Source organism: Paracoccidioides lutzii, assembly GCF_000150705.2.
Source record: "Paracoccidioides lutzii Pb01 unplaced genomic scaffold supercont2.24, whole genome shotgun sequence".
Taxonomy (NCBI): Eukaryota; Fungi; Ascomycota; class Eurotiomycetes; order Onygenales; family Ajellomycetaceae; genus Paracoccidioides; species Paracoccidioides lutzii.
In genome coordinates, this window is record NW_015440970.1 from 311,658 (window position 1) to 324,713 (window position 13,056).

The window sequence follows — 13,056 nt, forward strand, 5'->3', positions numbered from 1 at the left end:
TACGTTATGCATTTCCAGTGCGTTCTGGGGTTGCCCTCATTTTTACTCTTCTTGCCTTTTTATTTCCCTTCCCATCCTGTTTGAGCGGTTGATTTTCAGTCCCAGGCTGTTCTACCATCTGCATGTATGTACATTCATTGATACCATGATAGACGGATAGATAGACAATATGGGTTTATTAACGATTAATTATTTAAATATAGGGATGGCATTGTTAATCATATGCTTATTATTAATGCTTTCAATGCTTTCAATAGGCCAGATCTGACCACAATTAAGTTGGGAGTTTTTGAAAATAGGAATCAAATAGGTAAATAACAAATATATATATCTGTTGCGCCAAAAGAGAGTGGTTATATCTCGTGATACACTACCCATCAAGACAAATAAGGTGCAGGAGTCGTCATATGTAAGAAGGCCATCGAACCATCAACCCCGAACACCCCCCCCCCCTTCGTTCGTCTATAAACCAAAATTGACATCACAACCCGTTATCCTCAAACAGCAGCCAACCCCCTCAATATAAACACCCACACTCCCCCCTTGCACACGGCCCAACATCCCTCTCAACATCCACACGAACAAACTCCCCCCACCTCGCCCTCACCTTCCCCATCCCTCCCCCTTCCTCCTCTCCACTCACACAATTCCCAAATCCACCCCCCCTCCCCGCCGTCGCAACAATATACTCCTCCTCACAGGCAACTACCTCCAAACGCACCTCAGGCACCTCCCGACCATAGATGACGGCCCTGACACCGGTCTCAGGTACGCCCCAGGCCAACGAGGCGGTTGAGGGTGAAGTCGTTGGCGGAGATTTGGCCGGGGGAGTCGGAACGACTACGTTCCTGAATTCCAAATCGCGCAGCCAAGGGGCCAGGAGGGCTTCGCCGGTCATTTTTATATAGGCTTCCTTTAGGGCCCAGTAGGTGTAGAAGAGGCGGAGACTGCTAGTGATGTAATCTTGTAGGCTCATGTTGCTCCCGCTACTGTTGTCACTGCTGCTGCTACTTCTAGGATCCGCCTTCATGGCATCCAATTCGTTCTGCGAAAAGACCTCGGAGAAAATATCGATGAAGGCGTGCAGTTCGGCTTTTGTCTTTGGGGGCCCGCGGTTACGGCGGGATGGGTCATTCATGCAGGTTATGTCGATGCCGATTTGGGGGAGGTTGTTGGTTGTGTCAGTTGTGTTGTTTACGCTTTTTAAGAGGGGTTGAGCTATCGTATTTTCATCACTGGGTGGGGTGGGTATGACGCATCCTGCCAAAGCAATGAGGGAGGCTTGGTGGCTGACGTTGAATTCGATGTTGGTTGGGGTCCCGGTTGGGGTGTTTTTATATTTACTATCACTTCCTGATGACCACTGTTGTTGCTGCTGCTCCAGGGGTACATAGCATGGTCTTTTATGCGGGGCTGGGGTGCGGCTGATAATGATTTGATTCCAGGGGACATGACATGTGCGGTGGATGAAGAGATATTTTAGTAGATAGGAGGCGAGGGACATATGGCGGTCTGAGAGGTGGTGGAAGGCCTTTATGGTTGTTTGGTCTGATTCTTGGAGGGTGGTCAGGAGGGGGAGGGATTGGGTAGAAGCCGTTAGGGGTCGGGTATCAATGTACCATCTTGTTAGAGTCGGGGGAGGTGAAGGAGATGGGGATAAATATGGTAATAAAGTCATGGCGGTTACAATATATATATAGGGTATTTTATATAGGACGGAAGATATGCAAGCGCAAGATAAAGTGAACTGCTGCCATTGCGAAGATCAGAACAAAATCAGACCTGCATGCATTTTTTGCAGATCAACCGCCAGGAACTGTCAACCGGATTTCAAACATGGGTATATTTAGATGCAACCTCTTCCTAAAGAGTGAATCTCTAGATAGATAGCTTTATGCTATGACAACGCCTTTGTTGTCTGACGTTGAAATGCGGTGGAAAGCGACCTGCGCCGTATCTAGTTAATCCGATCTGCCGGGAGATCTTATCTGATCCGAAGGCGGTGGCAGAAACGCCCAGCTCAGTCATCTCCCCAAATAAAACCTCCCCGGCTCCATGGGATGTTTGACTCACCGCATACAATAATGCAATGACACTTACCGTGGGAGTTCTAGCCCTCCAAGGCGCATTCTACGAGCATCTAAAACTCCTACACAAAGCCGCAACAACCCTATCGCCCAACGACCCCCAAAAATGGAAATTTATTGAAGTTCGTACACCAGCACAGCTGGACAGTTGCGACGGCTTAATTATCCCTGGTGGCGAGAGCACGACTATCTCACTGGTTGCTGCTAGGTCTCAATTACTCGAACCGCTGAGAGACTTTGTCAAGTGAGTTTCGGTTCATTTCGTTCTTACGGAAAATTGTTTTGTGGTATTATCTGCAATTGTTCAAAACTAACAGAAGATGTTTTTTTTTCTTTTTTTCTTTTTTTTTTTTCCATTGCAATTAGGCTCCACCGTCGACCGACATGGGGCACATGCGCGGGGCTAATTTTACTTGCGGAGTCGGCAAATCGGACAAAGAAGGGTGGCCAGGAGCTCATTGGTGGTCTTGACGTGCGCGTAAACAGGAACCATTTCGGTAGACAGACGGAGAGTTTTCAGGCACCGGTGAATTTGCCGTTTTTGTCCGAAGTATGCCAGGAGGCCCGTAACGAATCCTCCCCAGCCAGCTTCATGGGTGTATTTATCCGCGCACCTGTGGTAGAGAAACTTCTTTCGTTTGAAGACGGTGTCCAGGTTGAAGAGCAGAGGAGGGAGGGGACGGTAGTTGCACCATCGCGGCAGACGGAGGATCCAGTTGCACTGAAAGTGAAGAGCAATCACGTCGACGTGCTGGCGAAACTACCGGGTAGGGTGACCAGGCTTGCTGGGACGGGGGTGGATATCGAGGCTGAGGCGGATGCTGGGGATATTGTTGCTGTGAAGCAGGGTAATGTTTTTGGTACCAGTTTCCATCCAGAGTTGACAGATGATCCTCGGATCCATATCTGGTGGCTGCGACAGGTTGAGAATGCGGTGCTGAAATCCCAGGACCCCGAAAAATGATGGCGAGAATGGTGATAGTACCTCGCAGCAAATGAACCGGTTTCCTTGTATATTCGCCATTTGAATAGTTGATAGGAAAATTTCCTTCCAATTGCGTAATGTAGAATAACAATCTCATTTTAAAATAACACCTAACCTGCGCCTTCCTTACGAAGTTACTTAGAAGCAATATCTTACCTACCTTTCCCGTACTCCTCTTCTTCCTTTCTCCGCTCGTCAGCAATGGCGCGGCCATAACCCCCGCGTCCTGGATCGTATTCATCTCTGTACTCATCCCGAACCTGGCCACCAGATTTACCCCGTCTGTGAAACATTAGTTAGTCAACCAGAATATTTTAGGTAAATAAAAAACCTCTTTCTTTGAACTTTTCCTAAGCGCATTGAAACTTACCCATACTGCCGCCCTTCCTGGAACCCAGGGTCCAGGTCTGTCCGAATTATCCGCTCATCCAGTTTAGTACCCCCAATATATTTCATGCAGTCCAGCGCATCTTGGTGAGTATAGTATTCTACAAAGCAGAAGCCGCAGGGTGTTTTCGCAAATCGATCAAGGCCCATGACTAGCCGTTTGATCTCTCCGCATCTGGCATTATTTTCATCGTTAATAATGCCCAAGGTAAAGAGTTCGCGGGGCACATTGCCGATTGTGAATAGGAATCTATCCCACATACTTGGCGAAAAGCTCGTGTATCTGTTCCTCCGTCGTGTAGAATGAGCTGTTGAATATGTGTTAAGAGACTGTTTGAGAAGAACCCATATTGCCATCTAGAATCGAAGGGTAAATAAAGCATACAGATTCCCGACATAGAGCGTAGTAGCATCCTTCAAGGGGTCAACGGGGTCCTCTTGGGTTCCATCCCGATCACCAAACTTTCTCCGTTTATTCTGCCAAAACCAAGAGCTTCGATTAGAAAAATACTCCATGAAAGGCGTACACACAGGAGCGGAGAACAAAGGATGGAAAAGCATACCTTCGATAAATAGTAAGCGCTGGGCTTATCCAGTCTCTCAATAGTGGGTCGCATTTTGTCTGAATACGGTGGGTATGTATATAACTGCCGTTTAAAGCGTATACGAGATTGTGATGCTTTTTGATCAGAGGTGCGCCGGTTTGAGTTTGGGTTGAGATGAGTCGAGTTGAAGATCTTTGAAAGGACTGAGCTCATGTCTTGGCGCTCCAACTATTTATACAGAAAATAAACCTTGCAGACAAAACTGTGACTTTCGAGGCGCTACCCAGGTACGGACAAGTATAACTTCATAAATAACAACAACTACAGTAGCTGGGGAACGAACCTATTATTCTTCTTCCCGTGCTCAATCCTATAACTACATAATTACGAGGCGCTATTCGTCGTACCAAGTTGCTCTGTATATATACGAACCTCCTCGGGCAATATCTAGCCCGCAACAAATCCCCGCCCCCAGCGATGCCGAAAATCATCGACTACTCTCCTCCCTGGCTTTCCAGACCCTCTCCCGGATCCAGCTTTTTTTTAAGCTCAGGATCAGAGCCTTCCTTACACTCAAGCCCCATTGCCAAAAGCAAGGCTGCCAACGACACGCGCCATCAGCCTTACGTAGGACCCAAGAGGACTCAGGCGCGAAGAGGGACTGAGATCTTCGCGGTCGTGGATAACCAGATTCGGTGGTCAGATCTCTCTACGTTGAAGAACGAATGGCAGGCTGAAGTGCGGCAGAAAAGAAATGAGACGTCCCGGGGCCAGGAGAGCGAGAGGAGCTCACCCTTAGCGGAGGACGCGAACTTCCCAGGGCAAACTGCGGACAAGCAGCGGACGTCATTTTATAGAGTGAGAAGATCAACGGATAAGCTATACCTACGTATTTTAGGGATTTTTTACTAATCTTTGTTACAGGTTCTTGCTATACCAGTGTATGGGCAGATAACGCAACTAATCACCTCTCCAAATGGAAGCTTCCTCGCCATCATCACGCCTCATACCGTCCATATCGCCGTCTTGCCAGATCCCTCCCACCTCTCAGGTCCAGATAACTCTCCACTGAGGCTTAAGACATTCCAATTAGGCCCTACAACACACGTTATTCCTGAATCTCCCGTGATAACTGCCCTGTGGCACCCGTTGGGGATATGCGACAATCAAGGCGGATGCCTCATCACAGTTACTCAAGATGCAGCAGTCCGTGTATGGGAGATTGATAGGAATAACCATTGGTCATTTGACAGGCCAACAATTGCTGTTGATCTGAAAAAGCTGGTGGATGGGACATCCATAGAAGAGGACTTTGCGCCCTCTGGATTTGGTCACAACAAGGGCTTCTCTGCGGATTTATTTGATATGGAGGTTGCATCGGCTTGTTTTGGTGGCCATGGCTACGAGGACGAAGATGCATGGGCTCCAATGACGCTGTGGGTTGCCATGCGGCCAGGGGATGTCTATGCGTTGTGTCCACTACTGCCCTCAAAGTGGCAAGTTCCTTCTGTTGCTATTCCATCCTTGACGTCGTCTATTGTTCATAGACTGACAAGCTTTCAAAATGATCCATCTGAATCTAAGGAGTATATAGCTGTCCAACAGCAATATGAATGGCTTCAAGAAATTGACAACCAAGAGCCTCTGCCGCTCCCTGAAGATTTTGGGATTTCATCAATGTCTGAGATTCGTTCTCGTCCAGCGAACTTCAGTGCCATCCCACGATTGCAAGGGCCGTTTCATTTTGAACTTGGTGATGATCTAGATGAGCTAAATCTCACGGATATTTTGGTTATTGCAGCAAAGACGGACGTCGAAGATTTGATGTCCGGGGAAGAGGGCTATGAAGCAGAGAAGACTCCTCATGAGGGTGTGTCAGCAACAGTGATATGCCTTGCCACTGCCACAGGTAGGGTCCATATTTGCCTTGAGTTGGATGGAGTGGAAGGTCAATGGCTTCCCAAAACACACAAAGGGACATTTACCACTCCAGTGTCCTATCCACAAGAGCTATTATTATTAGAGTCCTTGGAGACAGTTAAGGAGAAGTACCAAAATCCAAAGTCCTGGCCACTGTTTACCGAAGATGCCCACTCTCGGTATAACTTCTTTATTACTTCTGCGAACAATGTTACTTTTCTCTCTTTGTCCTCTTGGGCCGAGAGACTCGAAGCAGAATTTCAGTCAACCGACCCCGCCGGCTCTGAATTCCGCATCAAGGTTCTTTGCGACGGATCGATGACACTACGAGAACAAATAATCCAAGTGACCGACCAGGAATCCCTGGTTACTCCTTCATCCGATCCCGAACATCTCCCAAACTGCCTAGTCCTCTACGACTATGACCTAGGCTACCTATTACTAGCACACACCACTTCACGCATTCACGCCGTGGTCCTCGATTCACCATTCTACTCCGATTTCCCATTAGCGAACGAACTACCCCCCTTAGAAACAGATTCCTCCCAGCAGCCATTGCTCATCCCCCACCGTCGCATCGCCTACCAGCCACCATCTATCTTTTACACCCCATCTCCCCTTGCCTCCTTTATCGAAAAACACGTCGCGCACGGCCACAGACACACTCTCAAAGAGCCAGTTCGACTCTCCCCATCGACGCTGGACCTCATTACCGCCGCACACAGAGTTCTCAGCGCTCATACCAGTTCCCTGGAGCGAGCTGCGTCGGATCTTTTTCGCCGTTGCGAGCGGTTACAAGGTGAGATGCAAGACCAATTAAGCCAACTCGCGGAAATTGCGGACAGGATCAATAATATATCCAATGGCATTGGTCACGGTCAGAATGAAAGTCAAGGTCAAGATCAAAGCCACATCGAGAAAACCCTTGAGCGAAATGAGCAGCCTCTAAGTTTCAGGATGGCTGCGGCAGAATCTAGACAGAAGCAGCTGGTGGAACGGTATAATAGTATTCGGAGCAAGTTGGCGAAGTCGGGCGGCAGGCCGATGGGTGATAAGGAAAAGGGGTGGATTGACGAGGTTGATAGGCTTTCTGTTTTCCTCGGTGAGAAAGAGGGAGACGGAGAGGGAGATGGGGATACGGAGAGGGTTGGTGAATTGGCCCATAGGATGCAAATTGTAAGTAATATTTTGTCCATTTCCTCCCGTACCTCCTTCCTTGGGTTTTATTTTCATTTCCGAATTGTTTTAACAAATCCACCAAAAAAGGCCCAATCCCTCGCCAGAAATCTGCTTGCAGAGGTATCCCGTATCACGGAAGAAACAGCATCATCAACGCCCCACGCACCCTCAACACCAGGTCCCCCTATCAGTCATCACCCCAAGATCCCGCAGCGTCTTCAACGTGCTAAAATCGTTGATGCAATGAACATGGTTGAACGAGAGTGAGTTACCGAAACAAATATACACGTTTGTAGCATCATAGACTAATTTCGAGCCTTCGCAGATCTGCCGTCATCGATGCGATTACGGCGAGATTGGATCGGCTTACCATGAGCATTAATGGGATCGACTAGTAAAAAAAAAAAAAAAAGATGATTCTTGCATTTAGCCTCCGTTTTGTGTGTTATATTGTTAACATTCTTTCTTTCTGTTGTTGTTTCTCCTTCCAGAGGTATTGCACGCTTGTTGCAATTGGGATTTTGTTTATAATTATAACTGGTTAAATTCCCACCATCTTCTTTTCCGCGGATGCTCACACATTTTTCTTATTTTTTATTCATCTTCGACTGGGAGGCTTCCCCCCCCCCGCGGGGGTGTAATCACATTTTGCGTTGTTTCAGTTTCCAAATTTTCTGAAGGAAGAAATAGGAATTATATCCCATGTTTTGTTTTGTGTCTTTCTGAATCCTAAATACGAAAAGGAGAGGGAGTTTTGGGTGGAAAATGAACATCTGACCTGAACGGTTTGTGCTTTCTCGAGATCCTTTTTTTATTGAACAAATCTACAATCGCAGATCTACGACCAACGTGGTTCCATTTTATCCACTCTACGTTCTCTGCATTAAATATGGACCTCGCCTTTCCAGTGAAAAAGTGTGCCGAAATTCTCTCAGGTGGGAAAATTCCACCCCGTCTCTTCCGTAGATGACAGTTTTCAATCTTCTGCTTGGGTTTGAGTAAAGGCGATGCAAACCCCTGGAAACACCCAATTTCAAAAAACACCTTGACATCACTGCCCGCGCAACTGTAGATCTGGGAAAGATTTAAGGGATTCAGGGGGAATTCGATAAGTCAGACATCAGGAAGAAAGAAAAAGAATATAAATCCAGTACGCTGTATTTAAACAGTATTTCCTTCAGCCAAAGGTAATCATTTCAATGTCTAATTCATTTATTTATCAAAACAGCAGCGAGCTAGTTCATCCACATCTGAAGTTTGTACAGCACACACACCAACGCCCGACAATGTTCCACTGAAAACCCCTAACTTGACTGATCTTGCTGTTTGTCAAATGATTATCTCCCTAGAACTCCATATATCACGCATGCATGCCTCTTCCTGATGGGGGTATCTCAATCGAAAGTGAGAACGCCAGTGATACTCCCTCCGTAATAACCACGGTCAAAAGCGGGACAAAGATCGCTTGACTGAAACGTAAGTCAAATCAAGCTTCACACTATCCTTCTTCCCGTAACCAGTCCCAGAAAGCAAGAAAGAGACGACAAGAAACAAAAGCAAACACACTCAAAAATAGGGGGGCAGAGGAGAAGATAAACCCCTTCAGCACCATAGATCCCACTCCCCCTCAAAATCCACAGCGTCCTCTTCAAGGGCCCGCAACTTCTGCACAACAAACTCCCACTTCGGTAATACCAGCGCATCAAGCTCCTCCTCCCACTGCCCCACGTCCTCCGCAAATCTGTCCCACCACTCCCGAACCATCAACTTCTCCGGCACAGGCATTAACGAGTATGGATTCGCCATCAGATTGTCCATGACCTTTTTTGCATTTAACCACGTCATATAAGTCCCGTTCAAAAACCGATGTTTCGCCGCCTCAAACTGAGCCGTAAACTCCTCATACGCACTCTGATTAAAGCGCAAATTCACCACGAAGCGCGGAATCTTCGCTGCCCGGAACAGGCATTCGTTTTCGTGCTTTCGTAAGCCTAGGATGGGGGCATTATAGACGGAATATTTGGGTAGACGCTGAACTTTCCAGTTGAGGAGGCGGTATACGGAGGCCTTGTGTTTGTTGAAGGATTCCGGGTCATTTGGGGAGGCGGTGTAGTAGTAATGCTCACCGAAGATGCTTTGGAGGAAGCGGAAGCGGCTGAAGCTTGCTCCGCCGGTTCTTTCAGCTTCTATCGCGGCATGTCGGTATGGGGCAGGCATGACGGAGAGGAGATGTTTGGGGAGGGGGTGTTTGTGTTTGTAGAAGAGGTAGGGACCTGGGGTTTCTATCATTGTGGGCGAAAATGTGGTGGGTTGGTGATGGCTGTTAGGGTTCAGGGGTCAGGAGGTGTAAGATTTAGGTGAGGAGAAAGGCTTGGAGCGTTTGTACAGGGAAGTGATAATAGATACCTTTGGAGAGATTGGACTGTATATTCCGTTTGTTAGGGTTTAGGAAAGGAGAGTAGAGATTTGTAAATCAGTGCGCAGCAGATTCTCGAGGGGGGGATTTCGCGTGGTGAGCTTTCGAGACCTTTCTGGGCGACGTGAAGCAATATTACACTCGAAAAAATACAGCAGATAAAAGGGGGGTTGCCGGGGAGCAAGAATATCGTTTAAAGGGGGACAACCAATGTGTTGGGGATACCATGAATCACAAAGATAGAGAGTGCCCCTATCCTATATGGTAAGAGAGAAGCGAAAGGACGGAAAGATATCATCACCGGAGTCCGTTGTTTAAAGAATATAGCAAATAACCAAGGAGGCCGTGTCCTTTCTCACTGCTGAAACCGGATTGTATATAATCATAGAAGAAGGGAAGTCATGGAATGAACATCTGTGGTAGGATATCAATAACACCAGCAGCAGCATTTGTCGAGCTATGAAAGCCCGCACTGAAGAAAAGGCGGGGGATGGGAAAAAGGAAGAGGAAAGAAATGTATCAAATAACATCAGTTATTTGACTTAGAATAAAGGATACATTCTAAGTTGGTCTTTTCAAGCAAGCACTGTCTGTCACTCCCCTGTTGCCTGCAGTAGTAGTAGTAGTAGTAGTAGTACATTTGAACACAAGTAACTCAGCATTGAACAGAAATATCAGGTACATTGAAGAATATAAAACAGCAAACAAAGTGCACATTTCCTTCTGTTTCACAGATCTCTCAGATCTCTCAGATCTCTCTCTGGCAAATTTTCAGCAAGAGTCAGTTATGTTTCAATACTATAACAACTGACAGCTATCTTGAAGCCCTATACAGTAACTCGCAGCAGAAACATCATCAGCATCCGCGTAAAAAGAATGAGCAGAGAAAAAAACACAGAACACAGAACACAGGAAACAGAAAACAGAAAACAGAATACAGAAAGGGGAAAAGGGAATAGTAAAGCATACCAGTGTTATGCGCTCGCTATACACACATGTGGGCCCTTGATCGCTTGCTTGCTCCCTTCTCCTGAAAGATGTACTTCCCAATATGGATCCTATCATTCTCAAGGCGCCCCCTCTCCCCCCAAAAAACATCAAACAGCCGAAATATATTCAGGATAAGACCACCAAATCGACCAGCAATTCCCTAGCTTCTTGTCAAGCCACCAGCACCTCCCAAGTCGGGAGGGCAGACCGATCCCTCGCCATCTCCAACCCACGCACAACCGCACTATCCAACAATCCGTTCCAATAATCCACCGCGCCAAACAGAAGACATAGCGCATGGAGCGTCCCATCATGTCCCTCGCGGATGATAACGTTGGGTATACGGAAAAAACAGTTCAAAATTTGCTGTCGGGACACAGGCCCTGGCCCTGATTTACGCAGTGGATGTAGGCAGTAAAGGCCACGCTGCGGGACCTCTTCGAAGGTTTCGAGGGTTCTGAAGTTCTGGGAAGAGAAAAGTCTCGATAGAGGCGGCGGTGACGTTCGTGGCGTCGAGCATTCGAGGATGTGGATATGGATGTCCGGAGCCCTTCGCACGTGACAAAATGGATTTTGCAGTTCTGGGCTGGGAAGAGGGGTGTGACGGTGCTGCATACCCTAAGTCATACTGGGCGGCGCATCGGGATAGAGATCGGACTTGGGCTGGGAGGAGGCACTTGAGTAACCTTCTTCCCGGTTGATAACCCTCTGACGTTGGCAGGCTTTACCCACGTAATGGTATTCACTTCTGCGTCGGGTAAATGTGACAAGGAATCTCAAAAGAGTTTAACTAGAAGGGGAAGATCACTTCCAAACTCCTCCGTCAAAGTGCCATGTAGCATCTCAGGCACCGGGTTCGCGATAGAGCAAACCTCGGCGGCACAGCAAGACACATTTTAGAATGTTGGTTAGCCATGCATTTCTCAATACTGTTCGGGGATCTCTTTGTATTTGCTGAAGAGAAAAATGGCAGGATAACCACGTTCGGTAGCTTTATTAAAGCTCTAGGACCCCACGTGGAGGCCAGGAGAATGACAAGAGAGTAAAGGAAAAAAAGGTGCGCAGTAGGGATGGCTATTTAGTTGTCTGTAGGTAAATTTCTCAACGATTAAACATCTGCACCCTCCGACAACGAGGGAAAAGAGGTAATGTTGAGATGAGAGGTAAATAAGATGGTCGTGAATTAGAGAAGTGAGGACTGGTCAACGAGTTCCATCAGTCAACTCTTATGAGGGTATCATAATGGGTATCAGAATTAAAAATACATAGTTGTGCATAGTAGTAGGACTTAATACTTTTGCAATTGTTCTGATTGTCCTAGTTACAGAGAAGAAAACATAACATTCATTTCTTTGTGGTATTGCTGTCCAAAAAAGCAAACTTTTACATTCACTGCAATCTATATCGCGATATTAGTATATAGCCCCTAATACATGGCGCTTGGATACGCAGGAAAGAGATTCGAACAAAGCAGAGGGGGAGGGAGAGGAATGTAACGGCGTGAGTGGACATACCGTTCAATGAGATGAACCCCTGAAGCCGTCTCCACAATCCCACTAACCTGTCCCGGCTCAAGAGCAAACGCAGCCTCTTCGAATTCAGCCTGCATCTCACCTCGACCGAAAAATCCCCTAAAATAAATCAATCAAATCCATCAGTCACCGCAATTCCCCATGCGAAAAAAAAAAAAAAAAGGGAAAAAAAAAGAAGAAAGCAAAAAAGAAAGAAGAGGGATGGAGGGAGAGAGAGACGTGGAGGTGTGGGGGGGAGGTGGGAAGAAAGAAAACACTAACAAATCACCCCTCTTCCTCGCACTACTACAATCCGATTCCGACATCGCAATATCCCCCAACGTCTTCTCCCCCGATCGAATACTCTCTTCATGCCTTCTCAGAATCTCCAGCGCCTCCTCCTTGGACCGCGTAATCTCCGCCTCCCGCCAGCTGCTCGGCCGGCGACTACCTTGATGCTTGATTAGGAGATGGCTGGCGCGAATCTTGCCATCGGCTGAGCTCGAGCCCACACCCGCGCTGGTGACTCCGGTGGCGGCATTATTACGCTCTGCAAGCCCGCTGTGGTGCTGAGCCATGTATTCTTTGAGTTTTTCGGTGTCAGTGTTGGAGGGGGGTTCCCATCTCGATTCCTTGGTGATGGGGTTGAAGTAGTATGGGAGGTTTTTGGAGTTGGAGTGTCGAACTTCCCAGCCGGAGGGGAGGCCGGTTTCGGATTGGTTGATCTGGGGGATTGTTGTTTGGAATTGTCAGCTGCGCGCAGATGGGAGGGTTGGGGGGTTGGGGTTGTGTGGTATGAGGGACGGGGGGTGAGATGGGAGATTGGGCGCATGCTTACCATGATGTCAAAATGTTCTTTGGAGCGGGCGGGGAGACAGTCGATGTTACAATGAAGGGGCTACTGTTGGCATTACATCTATAGATGGGAAGTAATAGTTATTAGCGAAAGGAGGTAGATCTAATCTTGCTTTCACTTTCACTGTAAGATTCAAGTGAATAAACTATGGTTCCAAGGCTGGATGGGTGTGGGTCGCGT

At 47.4% G+C, this 13,056-nt stretch overlaps 7 protein-coding genes across 7 annotated transcripts; 2 read left to right on the forward strand and 5 right to left on the reverse strand.

The window, feature by feature from the left end:
• Nucleotides 1-517: 517 nt before the first annotated feature.
• On the reverse strand, nucleotides 518-1,678 carry PAAG_07504 (4'-phosphopantetheinyl transferase NpgA; the record flags this gene model as incomplete). The annotated part of the gene is made up of 1 exon (XM_002790599.2): nucleotides 518-1,678. The coding sequence occupies one exon, from the start codon at nucleotides 1,676-1,678 to the stop codon at nucleotides 518-520; it is 1,161 nt and encodes a 386-aa protein (XP_002790645.2).
• Nucleotides 1,679-2,089: 411 nt separating this feature from the next.
• Nucleotides 2,090-3,051, forward strand: PAAG_07505 (glutamine amidotransferase subunit pdxT; the record flags this gene model as incomplete). The annotated part of the gene is made up of 2 exons (XM_015846242.1): nucleotides 2,090-2,331; nucleotides 2,454-3,051. 2 exons carry the CDS (start codon nucleotides 2,090-2,092, stop codon nucleotides 3,049-3,051), a joined length of 840 nt encoding a protein of 279 aa, XP_015700677.1.
• Nucleotides 3,052-3,224: 173 nt separating this feature from the next.
• Nucleotides 3,225-4,217, reverse strand: PAAG_07506 (nuclear cap-binding protein subunit 2; the record flags this gene model as incomplete). Its single annotated transcript, XM_002790601.1, has 5 exons — nucleotides 3,225-3,354; nucleotides 3,443-3,634; nucleotides 3,723-3,767; nucleotides 3,845-3,936; nucleotides 4,023-4,217. 5 exons carry the CDS (start codon nucleotides 4,215-4,217, stop codon nucleotides 3,225-3,227), a joined length of 654 nt encoding a protein of 217 aa, XP_002790647.1.
• A 264-nt stretch (nucleotides 4,218-4,481) lies between these two features.
• On the forward strand, nucleotides 4,482-7,498 carry PAAG_07507 (hypothetical protein; the record flags this gene model as incomplete). Its single annotated transcript, XM_002790602.2, has 4 exons — nucleotides 4,482-4,862; nucleotides 4,929-7,100; nucleotides 7,191-7,366; nucleotides 7,429-7,498. The coding sequence occupies 4 exons, from the start codon at nucleotides 4,482-4,484 to the stop codon at nucleotides 7,496-7,498; spliced, it is 2,799 nt and encodes a 932-aa protein (XP_002790648.1).
• A 1,207-nt stretch (nucleotides 7,499-8,705) lies between these two features.
• On the reverse strand, nucleotides 8,706-9,392 carry PAAG_07508 (hypothetical protein; the record flags this gene model as incomplete). The annotated part of the gene is made up of 1 exon (XM_002790603.1): nucleotides 8,706-9,392. One exon carries the CDS (start codon nucleotides 9,390-9,392, stop codon nucleotides 8,706-8,708), a length of 687 nt encoding a protein of 228 aa, XP_002790649.1.
• Nucleotides 9,393-10,680: 1,288 nt separating this feature from the next.
• Nucleotides 10,681-11,124, reverse strand: PAAG_12402 (hypothetical protein; the record flags this gene model as incomplete). The annotated part of the gene is made up of 1 exon (XM_015847895.1): nucleotides 10,681-11,124. The coding sequence occupies one exon, from the start codon at nucleotides 11,122-11,124 to the stop codon at nucleotides 10,681-10,683; it is 444 nt and encodes a 147-aa protein (XP_015702499.1).
• A 774-nt stretch (nucleotides 11,125-11,898) lies between these two features.
• PAAG_07509 (peptidyl-prolyl cis-trans isomerase ssp1) lies at nucleotides 11,899-12,861 on the reverse strand (the record flags this gene model as incomplete). Its single annotated transcript, XM_002790604.2, has 4 exons — nucleotides 11,899-11,908; nucleotides 12,024-12,140; nucleotides 12,303-12,745; nucleotides 12,859-12,861. 4 exons carry the CDS (start codon nucleotides 12,859-12,861, stop codon nucleotides 11,899-11,901), a joined length of 573 nt encoding a protein of 190 aa, XP_002790650.1.
• Between the last annotated feature and the right edge of the window lie 195 nt (nucleotides 12,862-13,056).